Here is a 24,888-nt window from a genome sequence, read left to right as displayed (position 1 = left end):
GGGCTGACTTCTACCAGGAGGAGGAGGGAAAACTGCGGGAGACACGTCACTTCTTGGCAAGCCATCAACGTTCCATGGGTTCCCACACTTACTTAAGATACTAATGTTTAAGATCTTGCTTGGTGGAATTCAATGAGCTATAATCTGCAGGTTCGGGGACAAGGAAAGACATAACATTGGTCAATTTAAGACAACAGAAGGCAAATATTTACTCATGTTATAATTTATGAGGATTTTCAAGCCACAAATAGGCCACATACAATCAAGAATAAACAACAAGAACAGAACCACAAATAGAAAATTGTTGGTTTTATTACTGAATCAAGGTCAGATTTGCTATCAGGCATTATTTATAACATGTGGGACTGTATAAGAAACAGATGCACATTCAACCTTTACCAACATCGACACTGCATTCTATTCCCACTAATTTCTTGATGAACTCCATGATTTGTGAATATTATGATCAGCTTCTATTTAATACATTTATTACAAAGGATGAGAGGAAAAACATAAAACAAGGGCAAAAAATAATAATTACAAGACATTCCAGTTCTTTTGTGTAGCTTCACAAAAAATGCAATCAAAGACAGAAGACACCCATCTGACAATTGTGCAAAATCTATCATTATCACGTCATAGAAATCTAGACACGGATCACACATCCTAATCACTGTAAACAACATTAGAAGAACACTCTTTCTGATGAGTCTTACATGGCACCAGATATCATTCAGGATGAATTAAGCAACTCAGTTTAGCCTCATTATTTTTTTACATATACAATTTAAAAAGTTGAACATTTTCATGGTTGTGTTTTTCAGCTCTCTGAGACCATTAATGACTCAAAGTTTATACCTGTGTTTTCTCTGCAATGGGAGAGAAATGGTGCAGAAAAAACACACTCGGACCTAAAAGCTGCAGAGGTTAAAGCAGCATCCTTTTAAATTTCAAATAGTTTATCAATACTTGGTATGAACAAAAGTTATCACGGCTCAAATCGTGTCAAACATTTCATCCTGTTTCCCAAAGCTTTAACCAACACCTCGCATTGCAAATAAATCTCAACAGGCAAATGTATAACCATTAAAATGAAAATAAAATTGATTTTTTTTAACAGTGTAATTATGATAAATTTCTATTTCAAACCCAACAGACCTATTTAGTAAAGTAAAACAAAATCTACAAATTATCTTTTTTTTAAGCATGTAGAAAAAAAATAATCTGCACTAATAAAACAAAAAAAACAGTACAGGAAGACACAAAAATTTGAGGAAACACAAATATTTCAAATCAAAACAACATAAGGAGAAATATACCAGCACAGGTGACATTATGGCAACAGATGAAGTGAAAGTGCAGAGTCACAGCGATTTTGAATAAGGGGGAGAGATGAGGTCTGTTTACTTGGCCACATTTAGGAGGCACAGAGGTGACGCCGAAATTAGGAACACTATGAGGGAAATGCGGCGATCTGTCGGTGGAATACCAAAATCAACAACCTGAATTTAAAAGCAAACGCAACAAAAAACACGCTAGTTGTGTATTTGTCTCGATGAAATGAAACGTCTTTGGGTCTGGATCCTGGAGGAGATGGGTCTTTGGATCAAATGCAGACATACAGACAGACAGACAGACAGAGGAATGGGTGTGTGGGAGGCTGACGCCGTCTGGTAGTGTTGTCAGTGATCGTTCTGACTCAGAGAACGAGCCACAGGAAGGAGCATCTTTGGGGAGGTGAACAGATTGGCAGATAGAAAGCCGCCTGCCCACCTGTGGCTCAGTTTCCAGTGTAGAGATCAACAGTGCTGGAGCTCAGGCCCCGGCTCTCCCTGAAATAACTGCTTCCCCGAGTCTGACAGAGAAACACAGGATATACAAGATAAGAAGTTTGAAACAGAACATTTAAACCTATAGAGCAGATATTTAATCCAATTTGTACAAATTGCTCCTCACCTGAAATGGGTCATCACTGGTTTTGTTCAGGTAGTTCAAGGAAGCAGCCCGCTTCATGCTGTTGAATAGTAATATTAAAAGTAAGAAAATAATGTTCATACAGTGTCTGGGATTGCACTTTACATAAAAAATACTGAGTACTCATGTAGCTGGGGAGGTTATTTCCAAACCACTATGAATCAGGGGAAAAAGTCATTACCCGAGAATGCATTAAACAGCCTCCAAAAGACATGACTTACTTCAACAAGAAGTATGATTTGCTTCACATATCCACTATCCGTCATAACAGAGGATTTCCTCAGTTCTTACTTGGTGCTGCGAGGTTCAGGCGGTCCGTTGCCCTGTAGTTTCTTCACCAGCATCTCACTGCTACGACGCAAAACGTCCCTGAGCTTCCCAAGAGAGCCGCTGCGCTGCAGGGCTCCACTGCCGTCCTGCAGATACACACACACACTCATCAACCCATCCATTCAGCACTGACCTTGCAAAGGAAAAGCTCAGAATTACAGGTCATTCCCTTAACTTGAATTTGAACTGTTACATAGTTGTGTATATAAATGATTTAAGCTTTGAGACATGTTTTTGCATTAGATCATGTGTAAATCAGTCCTGTTATAAATGGCTGGTTGCAGCCAATAGTGTGAGCATGAAAGCCTCACAACAAAGGTTCAAAAAATTAAATGTTTATCTTTAATAAAATCATAAAATGTTAAAAAAATAAACAAATAAATAAATAATCAGTGAGATGGAATATGAAATAGCTGAAAGCGGAAAATATTTAGCTAAATATATAAATGTGTACAATGTAAATATGTCTGCTGCTCTTATATATGTATATAATATCATCCACAAGCAAATGTACCTCTGCAAAGTTGCACTATTAGAATCAACTGTAATAACTTTAAGTATGGTTATTAGTGTGTGTCTCCTTGTGGTTCCATGGTCGTGCTGTGTGTTATTATCTACAGTAAGTAGAACTACAACAATTAGTCCATTAATCCATCAGAAACTATTCTGATAGTCAATTAATTGTTAGCTTACATAATTTTTAAAGCACAAATACTTTACTACTACATGACTTAGTTGCAGTTTCTTAATTGTCAAAATTTGCTGCTTTTCTTTGTCTTTTATCACAGGTTCTTGAGACCCAGGAATGACTTTGAGATGTCACCTTGGGTTTTGGGATATTGTGATTAACATCTGTTACTATATTCTGACATTCCATAAACTAAATGGTTAATCAGTTTATCAAGAAATGAACTGGCAGGTTAATAAATTATTGTTAGTAGCAGAATGAACCGTTACCAAAACCAGAGATTCTCCTCAGACCTACATGTGTCAGTGTGTCACAGAAATGTATCCAACCATCCATTCATCCTTACATTAGAATCTACAGTTTCTAATGTAGAGGCTATACCAGCTATACTACATGGTGTATGTTTTAATGAGCAACCAAGTAAGAAACACACTATGAATACCGTCCTCTGGCTTTGGAGGGACACCAAATGGAATACTGTATTTACAATGTTTAAGGTGTTAAATTATGCAATACAGGCTCATCACCAGCAGGGGGAACTGTAGGTTAGTCTGAGGATTTAGACAGAGCTACCAAAGATGAAATATTCGCAAACCACCGATTGGCTCTGCAGCCGCCAGCAGAGATGAAAACACAGAAGAATCACTGTTTCCACTGATGACACATTAATACAGACGTCTCCATCCGGTGTAGAGAAAAGACAAAACTTCACAAATGAAAAACTTTATTTGAGAATACCAACAAGTGTTGATGCAATAATTTTCACAATGCAGAATGGTAAATATGATGCAGTCCTACTTACTAAGATAGTGCTTATAGACCTTACCATTTATGTTCTTCCACTTTAGGAAACTGAAGTCACACTATATATGTCAAGAATAGACAGTTCAATAAATAAGCATTCCACTAACACAACAATATTGTCATAATTATGTGATGAACATAGTCAATTCTTTTGTTCAGAGTTGCATTAGAAGTATAGGTGTACTCATTGGAAGGAATGAAGAATCAAGGCAAGTAGCATACTGAAAAGCCGTATAGTGAATGCACTTGTCAAATCTATGAATACAGCCTACAATTACACTTCCAAGATGTTAAAGTCATTTTACATTCAGTTAGTTAAACATCTGAAATAAACATGTTGATCTTGAGGAAACACTCGCACTGAACATTTGGTGTCTAAAAACATGATTCACCAAAGTGACGATGTTTACTTGCAAACAACTGTGTAAGAAAAAAGGCAACACACCCCATTAAGCTTTGTGTTCAAAATACAGTATCCATAGCCAGAGAGGGCACTGTGACTGTACCACCAAAACATACACAAACACACACTAAAACTACTGTGGAATCAAGGCTTCCATTGAATTAGAACATTACTCCTACACCAACAAGTAAAGGCAATCCTGGGCATTTATGACCATTATTTTGAAATCTATTATTATTTAGCAATATTTCAGGTGGCCAGTATCTGTGCTAGATGCTCTTGCTGGCTTCTGCTGTCATACTGGCTTCACAGCATCAGCCAACGTTGCTAATTCCCTTTGTAAATGCGAGCTGCACTCTACATACTGTGCCAGCGTGGAGCCTGTGTGAACACTCTAGCAAACCAAGGACAAGGAGCAACTTGAAATTAAATTACCATGGCAACAACAGCTTGATGTGATCTGACCAATCTGCTGTCAGCTTTGGCCTAAATGATGCAGAGAATTCTGGTCTTTCACAACAGGTAAACACAATGGCATTGTTGACATACTACTGCCTTTATATTCAGCCACAAAATGATCAAAAAGCATTAAAAAATGTAAACAAAAAAATCATACAAAATTAAAATGAATTGGAAATATATCTATAAAAACAAAAATGGCAATGCTCCCTTCTCATTTCCTGCCAACTAGGCTGAAGATGTTAAAAGGAAATTATGGTGAATATCTTGATTGGCATGTGTAACTTTACAGTACCATTTTAGGCATTTGATCTCAGGCATTAGTTTAAACAGAAAACGCACATAAATGAACCAAAAGAAGAACAAAGAAACAGATACTACAATGGCTAAATACAGGCAGGTTGGAAGCTAGCTTTGAGGTCAACTTTCACTTAGAAACAGGCCGAGAGTGCTCAAGGCAACAAACAAATTCAGGGTGAGACCAATGCAGAACAACCGTGGAACTGAATTTATTTTGTATAATATTCAGTCTAGTATCAGTATCCTTTAATCTGACTGTGGGTTGGAGTGATGTCTGGAGCCTAGTCTGTTGTCGAAGGTGACACTGAACCTCAAAATCATCTTTCAGCATTTCCTCTGTATGTTTAGCCTTTTTCCAATAATTTATATTTCCAACTTTAATGCTCTCCTTTCCTGCCAAATAAATCTACTATACACCTATGAAAAATTACAAGTGGGTGTTGGAGAGAGGAAAAATGTGCGAGTGACTTCCTCACAGGGAAAGATTACACACCCAATGACTTTTTCAATGTTAAGTGAGAGAAAGAGTTGAAGTAATGATTTCTGACATGGAGGGCGACACAGGGTTAGTGAGAGGGAAGGATAGAGAGAGTGAAAGAAAGAGAGGGGGAAAACAGAGCAGAGAGATGAGAAGACCAAACGTCCCAGCAGCTGTCAGTTGAACAGGGGACAGGGGTGACAGCCAGGATGGGGGCTTTCTGAGTCTTTGCTGGAGGGGGCGCCGGGAATGGTAGTCGGTTTGTTGGGACAGAGAAGGCCAGAGGGAACGACAACACACATCCTTTTGCTATTGTGTTGGGGAAGGAGAGAAGGATGGAGGAATAATCTTGATGGCTTAGGCCTGATAAAAGAGAAAGAGAGAAACAGACAAAAAGACAAAAACAGCACACATTGTAAGATTAAGAGCTCCGGGGTTGGGTTATCTACGCAAGACACCTACACTTTTCTACAATAAACTGCACTGACTGTCCAGCACCAGGTTTATGTATGTGTATTAACAGCTACAACTTGGGGTCTGGTTATAGATTTTTGTGAACCCTAGTTGAGGAATACAACACAAACAAGCTGCGTTTCTCTGAAAATTTGCAGCTGTTTAAGGTGCTGCACTAAAACCACAAGCGGGGCAGTGATGCAGTCGGTTGGTGGCTGCAGTCACTGTGACTCAGCTGTTTTTCTTTCCTCTCTCGCTACCAAAAAGTCTGAACTTGGCACACTGCACCCAGCCAGTGACTGTGCACTGCAGATGTGAGACATCTGCAAGCATCAGCACTGAAACGGCCATACTAATATAGCCATTACACTGACGATAAGAGAGACTGATGTTATGAATAATATCTCTATCTACAGCACTTTGAATTCAAACGTCCTTCGTAAAGTTTAGCAGTTTAAAATTTCCTAAAGCCAAATTTGCATCTGATAAATGATGAGAACATAATCCTACTACTACACACTACATAATAATACTAGCCTTAGCTTGCCCTATGTTGTATTACCTTAACAGATGACTAATGAACTAATTACCTAGCCTATTTATTACATCACGACATACCAACCCACACAAGCGTCTTGTGTGGAATGACAGCTCAAGAGGGAGAGTACAATCCACTGAGTGAGAAAAGGAAATTTGATTGACAGGCTGATTGGTTGCCATGGCAAGAGTAATCAACAAGGAAGTAGGTTAGTGACGCATAGAAAAGGAAAAAAGGCAAAGGATGAAATCCAGGAAACATGCAAACTAACAGGCAGCACATGAAAGCGTACAGCACAAAGCAGTTACAGACACACACACACACACACGAGTCAAATCATGCATTTTCACGTACATACATATTACTAATTAACCTGAACACAACCACAAATTTGCTGACAGCTGTCATCTCCTCGCTGTCGTCTACATCCACTGGTTCAACACTAACCAAGTAAGTGAGTTCCTTAAACTAGTACCGTCTAAATGATTCCATAACAAAAGAGAAGGCATCTATTCAAATGCCTAAATTTGAGTATGTAAACCACATCTATATCCTCAGTGACATATCAGACTTTCTGAGAGCAGCGTGAAGACATGTTCAGGCAAAGCTTTACAGTATGTGACTGATAGGTCACTTTATCTCTCAGCAAACATCTACACAGAAGCAGACAGCAGTTTACAAGCCTATTTTCTAACAAGATAGCTAGGTTGTATTTACATGTTTGCAGCTTTGTAGATGAATGGATGGATGGAAGTTGTTAAACTTTTAGTCAAAAGCTCAAAAGTTTTGTGACAATTTCGCTTTCAGAAACAATCTTTAAAAGCATGAGAATGTCATGAGTATATTTTCTGTTTTGACCGTGTGAATTTCATCTCTACTTTTTGTGGCTGTGATAATGAAACGCTTGCACACAAGCAGCAATCCTCTGCACGCCATCACATGTTTCAAAGACAGACAGGTGCACACTCCGATGAATACACGTGCCGTTGCGTTTGTTGGAGTGAATTCTGAAGCGGTTTGGAGTTGCTGTGTTATGCGTATGAACATGTGTGTAGAGAAGCATTCACACTCATACAACAGCCAGCAAACATAAACCCCACCTCTCAACTAAATGTTACTCATTCAGAGAGCAGCAGACATCAGGTTAACAGACATTTGTCAAACGTGTGAAAACAGTGAACACATATGGTCCATTAGTGTGCATGTTAAGGGTGAGCCCAGCAGGCTGGCATGGCTACATGCATGTTTGGACTGGGTGTGTGCAGTGAAGGGCGTGGCTGCACTTAAGTGAGGGGAGAGGCACAAGCTCAGATGAGGCATGTCTGCTGGCACAGTCCTGCCCTCTGGCTTATGTAACTGTGACCAGAGGGCTTCTTCAAGCTGGGGCACAGCTTTAGTAGCGTCTGTTTAACTGCAAACAATATCCTGTTTTCAGCACCAGCCCCTTTAATAACAAGGAGAGGGATTACAAGTCCAAAGGGAAGCATCGTGCAGAAATAAAACCTGTACGGTGAAATGACACTAACGATTGTTGGTCTGGGGGAAACACAACCAGGATGGACATTATAATGAGGCAATAAAATGGCAGGATGAACTGCCGTGAATCAACTGCCCAGTATACTGCAGAGAAGGACGAGCGTCAAGGATATTGGGAATCCTGTCAATTGTGTTTAATGGGGGAAACATGAGGCATCCTAATGCGGATTTAGACACGCTGCATCTTTTGAGTCCCACAAAAGCAAATACATATTTCATATGTTGCCAGGCTGCCACAGAATGAGCTTGTGCCTTTTTGTTACCACTCCACTTGTGCAGAAGCATTGCCAGCAAAACAACAACCACTTATTAAAAACAAAGCACTAGGACTTCATTGTCAAGCAATGAACAACATAAATGTGAACTTCTAGTCCAAAGCAAACTCATGCTGTCAAAAACAACAGGTCAGCATGCCAAGACACTCAATCAGCTTTACATTTTTAAAAATGGATTTCCTGGTTATCCTCATGGGAAGGACATGGTGATGTGCATCTATTGCGAGCTGATGGACTGGTACAGATACAGTTCACTGAGTGCAGCCAAATCAAGAACTGGGAATAATCTGCTATTCTACTGATGAGTTTTTAAAGTAGATCGAAATCATTTTGTGAGAAAGCAGGTTGTGCAGTTCAGACTTCACTCAAGTTTGGTTTATGATGATGTGCAACACCAACATCATAAAATAGATGGCTCTGATAATTTAGATAGAGGAGCCAGAGGACTTCCTAATCATCAGTCCACATCAGTGGTCTAATCTTAAAAACAAGAGTCCTCTTGTCTCACCTTTCAATTTAGATAACAAATCAGTGTATTTTATTATGAAATCTATTAATATATGGGATGGTGTGCACCAGTCCACACTCCCTGTGATATTACAAACACCACCTTGTTCTTCCAGTGAGGTTACTGGCCATGTTGACTCAACTATAGTGGATTTGTACTCACCCCGTTCCACTCCACGCCCATACTCACTTCCTCGCCAGTCTCAGAGCCGCTCTCATACTTAACGCTGGTCAGACTATCCCTGCTCCTCCGCCTATCGCCATCTGTGTCCTTCAGGATCTCCACCATACGTGTCTGGTGGATGGGGTCGATGCCCTGATGGAAACAACACACAGGTACGACACACAAACAAACATATTATAGTCAGAGTCAGCACAGAGGTAGACAATAGCTAGTCGATATGGGTGATAGTGCAAAGTTATATGGAGGAATTAAAGTGGCTTTATGTTTCCTGTCTCCTTTAATGCATTGACATTACTGTCACAGCATCACAGAGACAAGGGGACATTTTAAATGACTGTGAGATGGGAGTGATGTTAGGGGAGAGAGGTGGGGACTCAATGGGGGGGGGGGGGGGGCTATCAGTTAGAGACCACTTACTGTGTTGCTCTGGATCCATAGCAATGTAGAGAAAGGGAAAGAAATATCATGAGATTTGCTGACCTAACACGGGGAACACATTTCAGAATTGACAAAAATAGGACCTGATAAGCTATCTGGATGTAGAAATGGGCATTTTCAGTTAGGAAATACTGCTGACCTGCTTGCGAGACCTCACTGCACACTCTTCCAGGGTCTCAGCAGCCTCTAGCTTGCCCTGTCGGCGGTACAGGGCACCCAGGTTCCTCAGGGTGGTGTTCACTGTAGGGCTGGACACAGAAGAGATACGCACACTGAAATTTACTCGAAGGTCAAACGAGGAACAGTCTTGTCCGAGCAAACTGATACTCTAAACCCTGGAGGATTAGGAAAGCTATTTATAAACTAATCCTGATTTAGTCACATATTCGTGAAAAATAAATTAACAAATTCTACAATATAATGAATTCACACATTCATAAAACAATAAATCTAATGTAATTCCATTTCTGGACTTTAACAAGTGACTTTATTTATAACCAAGCTGTAAAAACAGGCTTATCAGTCTCTGCCTCACCTGTTGACTTTGCAGGCCTTGTACCAGCCTCCGTACTCTCCGTAAGGAGTGTTGTCTCTGTGCTTGCCCTGGAAGTAAATAAGGGAGAAGAGGAAGAAAAACAAGTGACGGGAAGCTGTGGTTTAAACTGGATCAGCAGCATTTTTCTGATGTTTACATATAACTATCATTTGCCTGATTGGGCTCATATTGTGTGTGTGAAGGACAATATCGTATTTCACGTTGCAGGAAGTGAAATACACAGACCTGTTTTCTGCCATTTCACAACCTTGCATTAGAAGAGCCTTATTGAATTTAAAAAGTTTTCCTTTGCTCTGCTCTTGTTCAGAATGACATGGAGATGATTACACAAACCCTCTCACCTTACTCATCTCCTCTCTTTCCTCTGCATGCATCCAGATGGGCTTGTTCTCAGCTGCAGACAGACACACAGGAGAGGTGGTCTACACACAGTACAACAGGACTGGAAAACAGCTCAACTGGTTGTCCTTAGACTGCCGTTTTATTAAATCCACATACACTCATGTTCATCTTTTTTTGGTTGTATTTGGCTGAAGACAAATGATACTGAATGATAAATTAACCACAGTCTGTTTTGCCCTGAAGTTTAAATATATCAACACTGGCTAAATGTATAAGATAGTTGTTAATAATATAAAGACTGATTGCACAACATCTGTTCCTGAGCTTCTTTAGTAGAAACAGTAACACACAGTTTGTGTTTTAAATTTATAATAAGCATTTCACAGATTCTTTCTAAAATGAAATAAGGATATAAGTGTATAGATCTTAATACAGAAAACAGTATAAATGCAATACAGACAATCAATACACAACTTGTTTCTCTCATAAATAAAAGTAATATAGAATCATTCTCATCACACCATTTTCACATACTTAGACTAAACTTTAACATTGTCAAGTAGTCATTATTATACATGAATGTATCATGAAACCCACAAACATATTCATCATTCACGTTCACCATTAATGGTTGCTGCTGTGTTGCTTCCCTATAACCTTCAACTCACCAAGAGGTTTAAAAATAAATTTAAGCACGGACTATTGTCAGTTTAAGAGAAATGAAAAACGAACCTCTCAGAAAAATGTGAGATGCCTTTGCTCAAAAATTGTCAGAGCAGTGCATTGTGCCGAGTTGCTTTCAGTCCTTTTTCAAAGCAGTGAATCTAATCTGTGGTGGAAAGCCAACAAAAAGCTTAGCTTAAACTAAAAAGAGAAGAAAAATTGCGAGAGCTCATCTTTCAGAGAAGTAAACTCTTTATTTCTTCAAACAGTTTCTGTAAAGATTCCTCTGAATGGTTGAGGTTGGTAACCTGCTTAGAACATCGTCCACTTTTTAATCATCTGTCCGTCACTGACTCTGCTCGCTGGTGTGAGACAACAGCAGATAGAGCATAAGACAATAGTGGAAGGAAGATGAAAACAAAAAGCAAATCTAGTCTCTATATTCTGAGGGGCAATGTACTGGAACCCACCACCATGTTTCTTGGGATAACGTGGTATTTATTCATTGTGTTTATAGGTTGATTGAAACAAGAACCTTCCACCACAGCAATATAGAAATCACCTTTTAAACATGTGCTGCCATATACTGTAAATCGTAATATCTACTTTGAGGCCTTACCATCAACAGATCCAAACTCTTTCTCATGAGCACGAGTCAGAATCTCTTTGTACAGAATCTCAGCCTCCTTGTATTTCCCCTGTTTGAGGAAGCAGGATGCCTGAAGAAGAAAAAGGAGCGAAAGCACATTTTAGTGTTGGATCAAATGGGCCTATTGACTCCCAATGTGTCCCCTGAGACAGCAAGAGCAATCCGTCTGCATATTGCACCTGCACACTGTGCTTCACGTAAAACAATATAGTACCACAGAGCCTCCCTTACTGTCTCCACGCAGCCTTTCAATCATCAGTGAGACAGGACAGAAGCAAGAAGGAGGGCCTTGGAGAGCTACAAGAAGCAAGTCAGCAGACAATGGTACCCTATAAGCCCCTATAAGCAATGCTAAATGAAACAAAGAAACCTCTGAAGATAACAACTCTCGTGCTGAAAGAGTAAAATAACATTATATTCTGCTGCCTTTCATAATTTTTAGTTTAAAAAAAGTCTGTTGGAAAAAAAATAGTGGCTCTTTTGTCAAGTCAGGCAACATCAGTTGAATACAACAAAGTTTTAAAAGACATTTTAAGTAGAAGCTTTGTAGGCAGAAATTAGCAACACCTCCGCAGGGACCAAGCTCAGGCTGACGGAGTGATTATGGTCACAATAAGTACGCTGTGTTTGCCTTGGCACATCAATAGAGACTGTAGTTCTTGTCGAAATGAATAGTATAATGAATAGTGAAGGGTTTGAAAGGTAGAGGGGGAAAAAAAGCAAAGGAAAAGCTGATGTGGTATTGGTAACTTATTTCTCACCAGGTTGTTCTTGGTTTTGGCCACATTGGGATCATCTGGGCCCAGCCTGCACTCGTAGATCTCCAGGGCACGGCAGTAGTAGTACTCCACCTCTTCATACTTGCCCTGGTTCTGACACAGCAGAGCCAGGTTGTTGAGCTGTTTGGCCACATCTGGGTGGTCCTTCCCCAGGACCTGATGGAAATCAAGAAGGAAATGTTTTGAATTAACATTTCCCGTTGTGTCTCAGAGCTTTCAGCTCCCTCCTGCATCTTTCCCTTCTTTACCTCCACCTCCTCTTGCTGCTTTTGCCAGGCAGCACGTCTGCCTGCTGCAGGCACTCAGGAGATCTAATAAAAGGTTGGCTGATCAATAGAGAGGGTACGGAATAGAACTTTCAGGCAAAGACAAATCATTGTACCCTGCTGAGCTCTGTAGCTTTGTCATGCTTCCTATATGTCTCCTTCCTCGCTCCCCCAACGCCTGCTATCCATTTTCAGCTGTGCTCTCAATTAAACCCTCCAATTCCCCACCGACATGGAAACGGCCCCCAGCGGAAACTTCACAGACAATTTAAGAAAATCATTTGCTCTTTTCCCTATTTATAGTCCGTTTTCCGCTGGTGTTACTTTAGGTCCAACTGACATTTTGGATACATTATCACTGTTAATTACTTTATTACAATGAGCTAATTGTTCACTGGTTTAGCTGTGCTGTGGACTGCTCTACTGGTGCAATCCAGGGATGTGGCCTACCTTTTCTCTGATCTCCAGAGCCCTCTTACACAGAGGCTCGGCCTCCTTGTACTTCCCCCTCTTTCCGTACAGCACAGCCAAGTTGTTCAGCGTTGCAGCAACCTGTACATACAGAAACAGAGAAAACCTGAATAAGGCCACTTCCTTTCTTGGCTTTGCTATTGTACTCACAGTTCAGCTTCACAGTGTCAAAACTTAACTGACCGTTGTCTAAAGGCCTAACACAGTCATAAAAATGTATGTTGTTCCATCAAGCAGTCTTTTCAAAAAGCTCAGAGCCACCTGGATTGAACCAGGTTGGTAGTCACCACAAAGTCACCTTTGTGTTTCATTATTGTGTGTTGAAGATCAGACTGAGTGACAAGAATATGAGGCAAAGTGCAAATCCCACAGAGCAGCAGGGACTAACACTGTGCTTTTATAGCTTCCTTTAGGCTTTAAAAGCTGTTTTGGTGCCACACTGTAATTCAATTCTTACAAATCTGTTCACGAAGGTAATGAAACACACAGTATGTTTTAATGTTTTCCTATTGATTGTTCTATTCCAAGCATTTTGTGATTTGGTTCATGGACGTGTGAGCAGATATTGAGCAGTTGCGATTGATTATTTTCAAGCCTGCAGGCACATGGTTAAAAATCCATACTTTAATAGCTGAATGAAGTCCCTACAGTCTGACTGAGTAGCACAGTAAATACAGTAGACTGTGCGGTTATTGCCTCCCTGTTGACAGAGTCTTTAAGCAATGATGAACCAAGACCAGATGACCAATCTGATCTATCTAAACACGGATGTGTCCACATGAAGATACAGTTGCCATGACAACGGTCAAGTCTTACAGCAGGATGGTCTTTGCCGAGGGTTTTCTCCCGGATGGACAGAGCATCGTTGAGCAGATGGGCTGCCTCTTTGTATTTGTTCTGATCCCTGCATGAGTGAGAGGGAGACACAGGATGACATGATGAGACAGAATGTTTCTGATTCTTAGACAAAATTTGTGTCGAAAGGAAGGCAACACGACACAAGTCAAATAACAGTAGAACTAGCTAAAGCTCATGTACGGGGGCTTTTCTGACCTATAGACCAAGGCCAGAATGTTGAGCATGGTGGCCACGTCAGGGTGGTCGTGTCCAGAGGTCTTCTCCAGGTCCTCCAAAGCCTGCTTGCAAAGGGGGACGGCCACCTCGTACCTGCCCTGGGAGGCATACTGGATCACCAGGTTGTGCAGGGTTCTCAGACGGGCTGGGATCTCGTAGCCTCCCTGCTGGGCTGCAGCCACGGCCGCACTGTTGTGTTGGTGCTGCACTGTAGGGGTAGAGAGGCCGCACGCACAGGGCAAAGGTCAACTTTGTTGTCAAAGGGAGAAAACTCTGACCTGATTATATCACTAACTACATTTGCATGCACACAATACTGTGATTTCAGGAAATAAGATTATGGGGATAATTCAATTAGTGTTTAATGGCCTGGCGCAACATTACCTCCCCCAGTGTACTGGACTTAACAGACAGTCAGGTTAACTGACTCAGGGGGCTGTGACACCAGATAATCAGACTAATATCAAACCAAGCGTGCTTATTGAGAACTTTACTGAGGAGTTTTTTTTTTTAACTATATTTATGCATTTAATCAGAAACATAGGAGTTGTTTTGACTAGAACATGTTACATGTTACATGTTATACTTACTAAGCCTAAGTCTTAATTGTTTTACTATTCCAATAATGTAATACGCATTTGTTTTATTCACATACTATTAATACATTTGGATAAACATGTATTAATATCTTTTTTGAATGATAACTATCATTTTGGAAGCAAAATCCTGTATCATAGAGAGGCTCTGTTATTGGTTTTTATAGACTTATGGAAGAGTAGAATTATAATGTCATGTTGAATTGCTGTATACTGTTGTTCTTACTTCCTTGGCCATGCTCCTCTTCGTCATTGGGGAAGAGGTCGTCCAGGGAGTCCTTCGGTGTTTCTCTGTCCTTCTCCTCCTGCTGAAAGGATAAAACAGACCTACGAGTCACATCCTCTGACAGACAGCAGGAATAACGGACGACAATTCAGAAATCAGCCAAATCAGATACGCAGAATAAACAATGAGAGGTAACAGACACAGCAAAGAAATTAAGAATGAAAAGCACGTTGATCTGAACTCCTTAAAGCGACCGTACACAACAAAATATCTGTCTGGAAAGTTCATATTTATATGATTATATCAGAGTGGAGAGACACTGACCATCAGAGATTTAATCTAACACTTGGCAACAATGTCACATGGTTTTTATCTCTTTATTGCCAAGAGTTCTCTTAAGATAATATTACCTCAGAAATGTTAATTATCAAGGATGAAAAAAGTGATATAACCTTCTCATGTCATTACATATACGGTATACAGAGGAGTATGAGGCCATTTAGACCAACACATTCAACACTGCATCCAAATATACTTTATATTATGAGCTCATTATTTCACTTTGACACAATAAATTTGATTTTAAGGATAAACTGGAAAGAAAAGATGTATCAATGTGGCCGCCTGCTAAAAGCTGGAAAATGGAAAAGATGCTTCCGGAGCAAGAACCAGGCTACTGGTATGATGGATTCCTGCTGAGTTAAGCAGATAGTGTATACAGGCTATTACAGCCTCTTTTTGTGACTAAGTATAAGGTCAGAATGTGTAATGATTCATCTCCCCCACTAGCTCAATGAGAACCTGACCGGAAAGGCTCATTCCTGGAAGACCATACAATTTCTTGTTCCAACAGCTCCTCTATTAGATATCATTGACAGATTGCTGCCTTTTACAGTTCAATCGGTGCTTTCAAGGCATTTCCAAAATAAAATTGTTCCAACTTGGTTCATAGCCCAGGATTCTTATTAATATTTTCTGAGTTTTTCTGTCCCATTTTGCTTATGATAACTAATGTGATCTCATTTCCATTTCACTGCAGAGGTTGAATAATGAATGAAACTTGAACATAGTCAATTGTATTTTCTAGTCACAAGGAACTATAGATTTTAAAGAGTCCTGTTATGATGAGGATATTCTAACCACAACACAAAACAATGGTAGAATATAATCTCATAACCTCAAATGTATCAACCCAATCTCGCAAAAATACATTAGCAAGTAATAATCTGTAGACCTGTAGAGGGGCTTCAGTCTTGATAAAGCTTAGTGTCAGTGTACAGCACTTACAGTGGGTGAGACATCTTCATCGTATTTTTTGAGCTGGTTCATGAACTCCAGGTGCTTCTTCTCCTCCTCCAGCTGGGCCACGCTCTGCTCGCTCTTCTGCAGCTTCTGCTGGGTGTTGGCCAGCTCGTCCCGCAGCCACTGGTTTTCCTGGCAAAGCCTCCTCACCTGTGCACGCAGCTTCTGCTTCTCCGACTCCACCGCGTTCAAGTGGTTGGACAGGGCCATCATCACCTGGGATTGAGACGGCATTGAAGAGCAAAGACATTTAACCAGGACAAACTGTTGCAGCAGCAGCAAGGTCGATGGTGAATGAATCATAATCACCACACGAGCTCAGTATAGAATGAGGAAGCAGAACCACCCAAAGTAGAAGGCAGTAGCACATGGCTCTGTGGGTTAAATTATACAACATGTACTATATTGTTAACCATTCTCTCTTTTTCTGTCAATTCTCATATTAAAAACTGTAACTTACTTCATTTTACAATTTCCTTTTTGCTCATATCATCGTAGTGATCAAACTCTATCTACTCATAAGTAGTTTATTTTTCCTCCCCATACTCTCACCCCGTCTTACCTGTGCTTCTCCCAGGCCCAGTTCAATCATCTCCACTGACTTGCGGAGTAAGTTGGACTTCTCGTGCACCAGGTTGGCCTCTTCATCCTTCTTTAGGCACTTGATGGTCTCCAGGAGGCTGTGGAGGATGGAGTTGTGCTCATTCTTCAGGGCCTCGAGACCCTGGATCACCAGCTTGGTGTTGGAGATGATCTCCTCCTGAGAGAGCTTCTCGAGCTTCTCTTCCCGTGGATACACCATGGTGGACATCTTCTACGCAGCTCAGGGAAACCTGTAAAGAGAGAACAGACCATGTGGCTCAAGCTTAACCGAAACCCTCACAACATTTCTCACATTTCTTTCTTACTTTTCCTCTCTTTAATTGAAAGTGGCTTCTATTGCAAATTATCTTTTATACTATAAAACAGCTAAGGCATTCTCTGCTGGAGCGGTATGAAAGAAACCACTCTCCAGTCTCAGTTTAAAGATATCAATGTCCGACAGTGTAGAGACCCGACGGTAACAGACACGTGTCATTTCTGTGCTAGGCCAATAAGACTGTAGCATGATGCTCCTGCAACATGACAGCCATAAAAGGGGAAATTAAGTTGTGTTTTATCACTACAGTTCAGATAAGGGATTCAAATTTCATGAGTGAGATAGGTCAGCATTTTTTGAGCTGATAACTAAGCTTAATTCAAAACGTAGTCAGTAAATAAAACATGAATTAAAAACGCAATACTGCAACTGGGTGAATTTCTCAGCTGCAAGTGAATGAATAGCCACATACAATTTAAAGACATGCGTAGAATGTCTGGGAAAGCTGAGGGGCACAGGCTAAAATTATTCTGGGGAGGACAGACTGCTGGGATTTGGCACCTTTAATAAGCTCTGGTTGGGAGTAGGACTGCAGCTTGCAGCGTAACAGAGGGCACACAGATGCTGCAGTGTGTGTGCCTTCTGGTGCCAACACTTTATCCAAACAGAGGCCTAGCTGGCTGCATGACTGGCTGAAGAGTGAAGGAGAGGATGACTTGACAAAAGCCTCAGTAATACAGCTCAGCAGCTGGTCAAGTCACAGAAAAAAACAAAAAAAAAAACATCAGCGTCAATGATATTGTATTCTCGAGAAATGTCAGCCCTTTGGTGAGCGTACGGAACATGTGCCATTTTCCCCAAACAGTCTGAAGATAACCTATGACTCACTGAGCCACGTCAGTGCTGGCTACATCATGCAAATGTCAGAGCAGAAAGCAGCCCTGCCCTTCCAACTAGGCAATGTTGAGCTATTTGCATTCTGTATTTTAGCAGCACCAGTGAGGATAAGGGGTTAAGGATGAACACCAGCTGAGAGCCACCTGTCTGGAGAAAAATATACTACACCATTAGTAAGCCACTCCCTGCTTTGAAATTGTCTATTAAAGCGGGGCAAAAACACAGCTGAAATAACTGCAATAAATAGCTATTTTCTTTGAACGGTAACAACAGAAGAGAAAACAGCAGCTCTGTTAAAAACCAGTGAAACATTTCTTCAGTGTTCAGTGAGGGCGAATCATTACTGGGTTAAGAATCAAACTACTTGAGACATCACAACATGATCAATAAATGGCTGCAAGGACCAATGATTTTATGACTGAAAACAATTAATGGTCAAAATGACTGCTGATGAATTTTCTGTGATTAAACTAATCGTTGCAGCTCTAATTGCTGCCAACCTTAATTTGTTAGCTTCATGTCCTAATACCTCTTCTTACACAACATTTGCTTTGCTTGTGTATTTTCGGCGGACCTTGGCTCGGCTTTACAGCTGACACTTGCAGTGGCAGAAACACAAACAACAAACCCAACTGGGTCTGTTGCTGGTATCCCGTAATTATGCCCCCCCCCTCTGTGATTTTATGCATGTCACATCATGTAATCACAGCTGGGCTCCGTTGTGGGGGTGTTATTTATGATGCTAATGTATTTCATGATGGACACTAGACAAGCAAACAGGGAAGTCAACTAGAAGCCAAGTGGATGTCAGACGGCCTGTGGAAATTAGCTTTAGTCAGGATGACACTGGAGCCTGTGTACCACCAGCTGGAGGCTCTGGGTTGGCAGAAGAGCAGCAATGATCAATAATAAAAAGTGTCAGATGACCTAACACTATGGAGAGCATGAAGACATCTCTGCTCTGTCAGGTGAAAACCTCTCAACCTAAAATTATATTGTTTTTCCATTTTATCCAATTAAAAGCTTTAGTTATTTAGGGTTTTTTTTTTTTTGTTAAATGCCTGAATTCTCTGTGTTGTGAAGGAAGACATTAAATGTGGAGTGAGCCTGAAGCAAAGCTGGTAGCATCTTGTTTAAGCTGTTCAAATGCTGAAGCAGTGCTGACTGACTTATACTGAGCATATTAGACATGGTAACACTGAACATCTCTCATCTGCAATTTAGTGCTTTATTGCACTTCATGTACAATCATCCCTTTCCTTTCTTTCACAGGAACAAACAGAAAAGCAGCAGCAAATTCACTGAGACGGTGAACCTCTACGGCAGTGAGCGAGGTGGCAAGATCCATTTAGCATTTTTTCATCACATCAAATGACCCCAGTCTGATGAAACAAAGCACATAATCAATTGAAGAGTAAGATACGCTCGATTTGAACCACTTCAAATGTTTTCAGATCAAATATATACCTACATCAAAGTCTACCAAAAGTGTGACCTTGTATTTGCTCCTAGCATAAAAATCCTTCAACATAAAAAAACATAATCAAGGCCAAGTACTCAAATAAAACGAATATATACTCAAATATAACAAAACAAACGGCAAAGAATTCATTAGTACAAAACAGTTATAGGGAGGCTGTGTGCTTCAGTTATGGTATGCACACATTATAATGCCAAAAACAAAAATGACTAGAGGGCTTACAGTCAGCAGTTACAAGAAGTGTATGATAGTAAAAGAAGAGAGCAGTAAAGTTAACTTACAGGCAAGAAGTAACACGTTTCAGGAGAACTTACATTGAAGAGAAACAGACGACAGCACAGATAACTGAGGGCCATTTCTGTGCTGATAAAAAAAAAAACGGACTCGCTACTTTACATGAAAGTCTACTCAAATGTCACAAACAAATAAGGCAGAGCTCTTATTAGCATGGTCACAGAGATGATGGTTTTGAATAAAACTGGGAGTTCAGTGACATTAAGAAGTCTGCTTTCTCACTGATAGGGTCTGACGCCAAAGCTCGAATCTGCTATGAAGGAGATATGAAAAGATCTCTTTGACTGATCAAACATATTGCCAGATCAGACAGCTTATTGCCCCCTAACACTTACTCTGAGTCTCAGCTGTTTGACACCTATGTGGATGAAAGGCCTGCCTGACTAGCTGGGTATATACGCAGTAGCTAACAAAGAGAAGAAGTACTTTCATGCCAGCCAGGGGAGAAACAAGTTGCTTTGCCATGACAAAATACACAAGCACCTGTATGAAGTACTTCTGCTTTCTCTAGATGGAGTTAATGTTTTCCAAGTCTTTACAGATATGAGATAAAGTCCAACAGGCCTGTTTTTGTACTTTAAAAACACTTCACTTGAACTAATCTCTAACATTTGCTTTTCCGCTGCTTTCATCTTTGCTTTATAAGTGCAAATGAAACAGGTGATAACATTGAATGGGAATAAAAAAAAAATACAACAGAATAACAAAAATAAAATGATATACCAGCTAATTCATGGCGTCTGGAATACGACCACATATACTGCTGAAATGGGTCACAGTGCTTTTGGGACAATATCAAAAAATGCACTCCCCATGTACATGGTGCACCTTACACCACACAGCAGTATATATTCACTCAGTTTGGGCTTTTATCCAAATGCCCTCATGATCAAGTACAGGAACGATCAGGATCAAGCAAGGGTCAGGAGGAGCGAGTCAGGTAGCTAGTCACAAGAAATGCTGTTGGCTCACTTCTTCTAACAAGTAAAAGTAAACACAGGCACAGGGGGGAAACCATTTTCAATAAATCCCTGAGGTTAGAGCTACATGATGTACCATTTTAATACATATGCAACACAGATAAGACACGGTGCATTAACAGATGTTCCTGGTCCTAACAGATGGGAGTAGTTTACTACATGTAACTTTACAGTCAGGCTGTGATCTGAAACCATTACAGTGGCAGGTCTGTCCAAACATATGATCATTATAGAGGAAAAAGCTGATTCTAAACACAGTTCACATGAAGATAAAAAAAAAAACAAAAAAAAAACTAGGAAACAATTGGCAAAAGTACAAATTACACTCTCCAAGAATCTTTCCATAACTAAGCGCACTAAATGGCTGCTAAAGGCTTAAGCCATCTATCATTCACGCTGGTGATGTTTTCAGCTGCTACAGCCTGCTGGACCAGAAAACTAACCTCAGTTTCAGTGGCAGATCAGAGCCTCATAGTTTGGCACGGAGAAAAGCTGATGAAATAATGACTCCTCCTCCAGCAATAGTGCTATACATCAGCAAAGTGCATCATAAATCTGCTGTGCTAATCCAAAGAGATCCTTCTTAAAATGAAAAAGGAAATCTTCAGTGCGAGACAGAGGCAAATGGAAATGAAACAGGACTGTAATGAGAGTGATGAGTGCTGATGCTGGGGAGAGGAGGACGGGAGCTGCCTGCAGGATGATGGTGACCTTCCTACTGCTCGTTCAGAACAACCAACACCATCTTGGGGCGCACATCAAGAGACAACCCCGCCCACAGTGGGAGGAAAACAGAGGAGTGCAGAGGAGCAGGTCGGATGGGGGAGGGAGCCATCCTGATCTAGACTCCGCTTCTCTATACTCATCAGACACAAAGGAATAGACCTAATGAGACACAATGGAATAGGCTAAATGACACTATTTACAGGCTCAAAGGGAGTTTCACATGTCACCAAGGCTGAGGGCACACAACACACTGCAAGGTTAAAACCTGTTATTGCATGTGTGTGGAAATATTACACTGCTTTACATATAACCCCTGGCCCTATGTTCTCGTTTTAGCACCAAGCAATAAACGTCTGTTAAATCAAATCATTTACCTAGTGCACTCCAGAAAGCTGTCCTAAAGCTAAACACCCAACATTTGAAACATGACACCTGAACTGTAACAGTTACTAATACATACCTCAGGAAATACTCCATTCATACAGATGGACCATCTCTTCTGTGACGTTCACAGGTTGACTAATGAAGCAGTGTTGATCAGTTTACCACCAGTTAGTTTCTGATAACATGATTAAACTGGATTTCAGAAAAATCACAATTCAAATACCTCTGTATAAAAAGAGCAGCATTGACCTGAAGTGAAAAATCCATCCAAAGAGGTGTCCATTTATTTCACCGGTTCAACTCATACCGCTAGAATGTAGAGCACCTACACTAAAGCAATGTTGTATTTGCATTACATATAAGACGCTCAATTAGTGGACTTAAAAAAGTACAGAATGTACTACTTGGTTCACAGACAGAGGCATTAGCAGCATTAGCTACAAGTATCCATATAATAAGACAAAAAATAAAAATAAAAGAGAAAATCATTGAATAGACAAGAGACCTAATATGCTGTTGTTTTCATTATGTGCATGAGGACTGAATTTTATGGACAAGTTAGTCTTGCAGGGGGATCAAAGGTCATACAATATCTTGAAGCAATCTTAGCACTTCTAGCTCAGGAGCCAATACAAATGCCCAAGAGGTTTTCACAGTGTTAAGAAAGATAGTTCTGTGTTTAAAGAAACAACTTGGTGAACTTGGCATTGACTGCTTCATTTCCCTCTGAGGAGTGGAAATCTGGACTATCTCTTGGTCATGATTGCCCATCCAGAGCTCCACTCTTCATTAGTCTTCATCTCCAGAGAGGCCTCAATCCTCACATTATCACATCTCCCTTTCCCAAACACCATCATCACTCAGTCCCCTGTTTCTCCTAATCTCTACCTATCATCACTGCACTACAGTCATTTAAGTCAATTAGGCTTTTTTCCACTGATCTCAAATAGTGGATCAACTGAATAACCCTTAATTGACATAAATGTGCATTTGCTACTGCAAAGTTTAACTGCACATTGGATCTTTGTGACTTCATTACAGGATAAAATTGGGTTTTGTTTAAAGCAAGCCTACAGACAAAAGTTGAAATATTTGTCTTATATTAAAGAATGAACTGAAAATCCTTAATGAGCAAATACAAAACATTGCACAGACTTTTGAGAAAAGACATTTTGAGAAAGGGTGTGGTGCATGTTAATGTAATGATAGTAAAAACTGTAGCATAGGAAATGGAAAAGACTGCAGACTGCAGTGGGAGAATCAACAGACCAGTGGCAAATGTCTGTGCCACCTCCCCAGAGATGCATTTCCTGTCTACTTGACGAAGTTTGACACCACCAGATCACTTAATCTTCCTCTGTTTCCTGCACAAACAGCAATCCAACACACTGCTCGCACTGGCAGACACAAAAGAGAGTCAGCCATCAAGGAGGGTGTGGCAGGGCCTGGGACAACGAGGAGGGAAGTGCCACTGACACTGTCCAGTCATCCATCACTCCACTGGAAACAGCTGCTAAAAGGGCTGTTTTCCTACTCATCTGTGTCTGAAAAATGTCTGCCTGAATATTGCAACTGATGCAAGTAGAGATAACAGGCAGAACATCTGTCTAAGTTAAGTTGTATTTTGTAGAAAATATGACACCTGTGTCTCCACCACTTTTCGACAATGATGTAGCAAATGCTGAAAAACAGTCCTTCATATTTGATTTAATATAGTGATAATTACATGTTAATGACTCTGCACAACCTCAACGTGCTTAGAACACAGACAGGCAATCTTCTGAATATTTGCAAATTACTTTAAACACATAAAACAAGAAATCATGTGGTTATCATTTGACATGAGCGCTGCTAATTACTGAGCTCAACCAATTTCATTTTGTTATGACTTTCGCAGTTCACAACGGAGCTATGACTTTCTACCTCTATCTAGGAGGTTCTTCGTTATCAATAAAGGCGGATCGTACACGTTCATTCCTTCACAAGACTTATTTTAACATTTTTCAGTATGTGTACTTGATAGTTTAGCTAACCTGTTAGTAAAGCTTGCTTTTTGATCTGTTTAGCGCTCCCGTCAGCAACTAGCTAGCTTCGGCTAACCAGCTAGCGTCACCACTCCCTAGTTATTCCGAGTTCACCCTGTTCAAATCGCTGAGCCCATGGTTTCTAAATACGGTGTTTTAAATTTATGTTACTTACATACACGGCCATATACATGATTCACGTAATTATAATATTAATAAGTACAAATATAGTTAACACTTACCGAGAGCTAGGACTGACGGCTAGCTCAGCCCCTTTAAATCCAAAATGTCTCCGGCACAGCGAGATACTCCCAGCAGCCTCTACGGCTGAGCAGAGGTTAGTGACGTCATGTTTTGTTTTCGCCACTTTGGAGAAATCATCTGCTGCCACATTATCTATCTATCTATCTATCTATCTATCTATCTATCTATCTATCTATCTATCTATCTATCTATGCTTTTTTCTGACTGTAGTCGTGTCCATAAACAAAAATGTTGAGTATTATATTTCTCAAAAATAACACACATTTTCTAAGATAAGGAAGATAAATATACAGGATACTGCGGACATAATACTAAAAGGCTTAATTCTTACTTTCAAAGGCATAGGAGCACTCTTTAATTCCACCGCAGAGAAAATACCAAAGAGGTAGTGACATCTGGTGGTTAACTTGTGAAGACAAAATATGATTGAAAATTCTACCGGTTCAATGTCATTTCAATTCTCCACATTTCTCTAAAAAACAATCCTTCTCTGTGGGAAAATGAAACGACAAATATTCAATTTCTCTTGTATAATTACTCATTAACTTCCTCGTGTTGTTGAAAATTTGATTTATTGTCAAAATAAACCCAAACAAATTGTGATTATGAACGCAGATAATTTTAGAAAAAAGTGCGGACTATAAGTACAAACTAGACTAAAAACTAAAATGAGACGACTGTTACAATGA

At 40.3% G+C, this 24,888-nt stretch overlaps 1 protein-coding gene across 7 annotated transcripts; it reads right to left on the bottom strand.

Annotated features, from left to right (window-relative positions):
• Positions 1-294: 294 nt before the first annotated feature.
• LOC111220553 (kinesin light chain 1-like) lies at positions 295-24,240 on the bottom strand. Of its 7 annotated transcripts, none has more exons than XM_022743652.1 (17): positions 24,178-24,240; positions 16,854-17,124; positions 16,277-16,507; positions 14,990-15,071; positions 14,147-14,375; positions 13,910-13,997; positions 13,073-13,174; positions 12,339-12,512; positions 11,548-11,647; positions 10,265-10,317; positions 9,903-9,970; positions 9,507-9,615; positions 9,347-9,355; positions 8,909-9,061; positions 2,266-2,390; positions 1,957-2,014; positions 295-1,855 (listed from the first exon to the last, which is right to left on the bottom strand). In XM_022743652.1, the coding sequence occupies exons 2-17, from the start codon at positions 17,100-17,102 to the stop codon at positions 1,781-1,783; spliced, it is 1,905 nt and encodes a 634-aa protein (XP_022599373.1). In that variant the 5' UTR covers positions 17,103-17,124; positions 24,178-24,240; the 3' UTR covers positions 295-1,780. The 7 variants fall into 7 exon arrangements, with proteins under 7 accessions (XP_022599373.1, XP_022599375.1, XP_022599374.1 ...); XM_022743654.1 differs by having other exon boundaries at positions 14,990-15,068; XM_022743653.1 differs by lacking the exon at positions 24,178-24,240 and adding an exon at positions 21,245-21,624.
• Positions 24,241-24,888: the final 648 nt, after the last annotated feature.

This window comes from Seriola dumerili, unplaced genomic scaffold (genome assembly GCF_002260705.1).
Source record: "Seriola dumerili isolate Sdu_G_001 unplaced genomic scaffold, Sdu_1.0 BDQW01000073.1, whole genome shotgun sequence".
Taxonomy (NCBI): Eukaryota; Metazoa; Chordata; class Actinopteri; order Carangiformes; family Carangidae; genus Seriola; species Seriola dumerili.
Note: the sequence above shows the minus strand (reverse complement) of the source record. Positions and strands in the feature narration are given on the sequence as shown.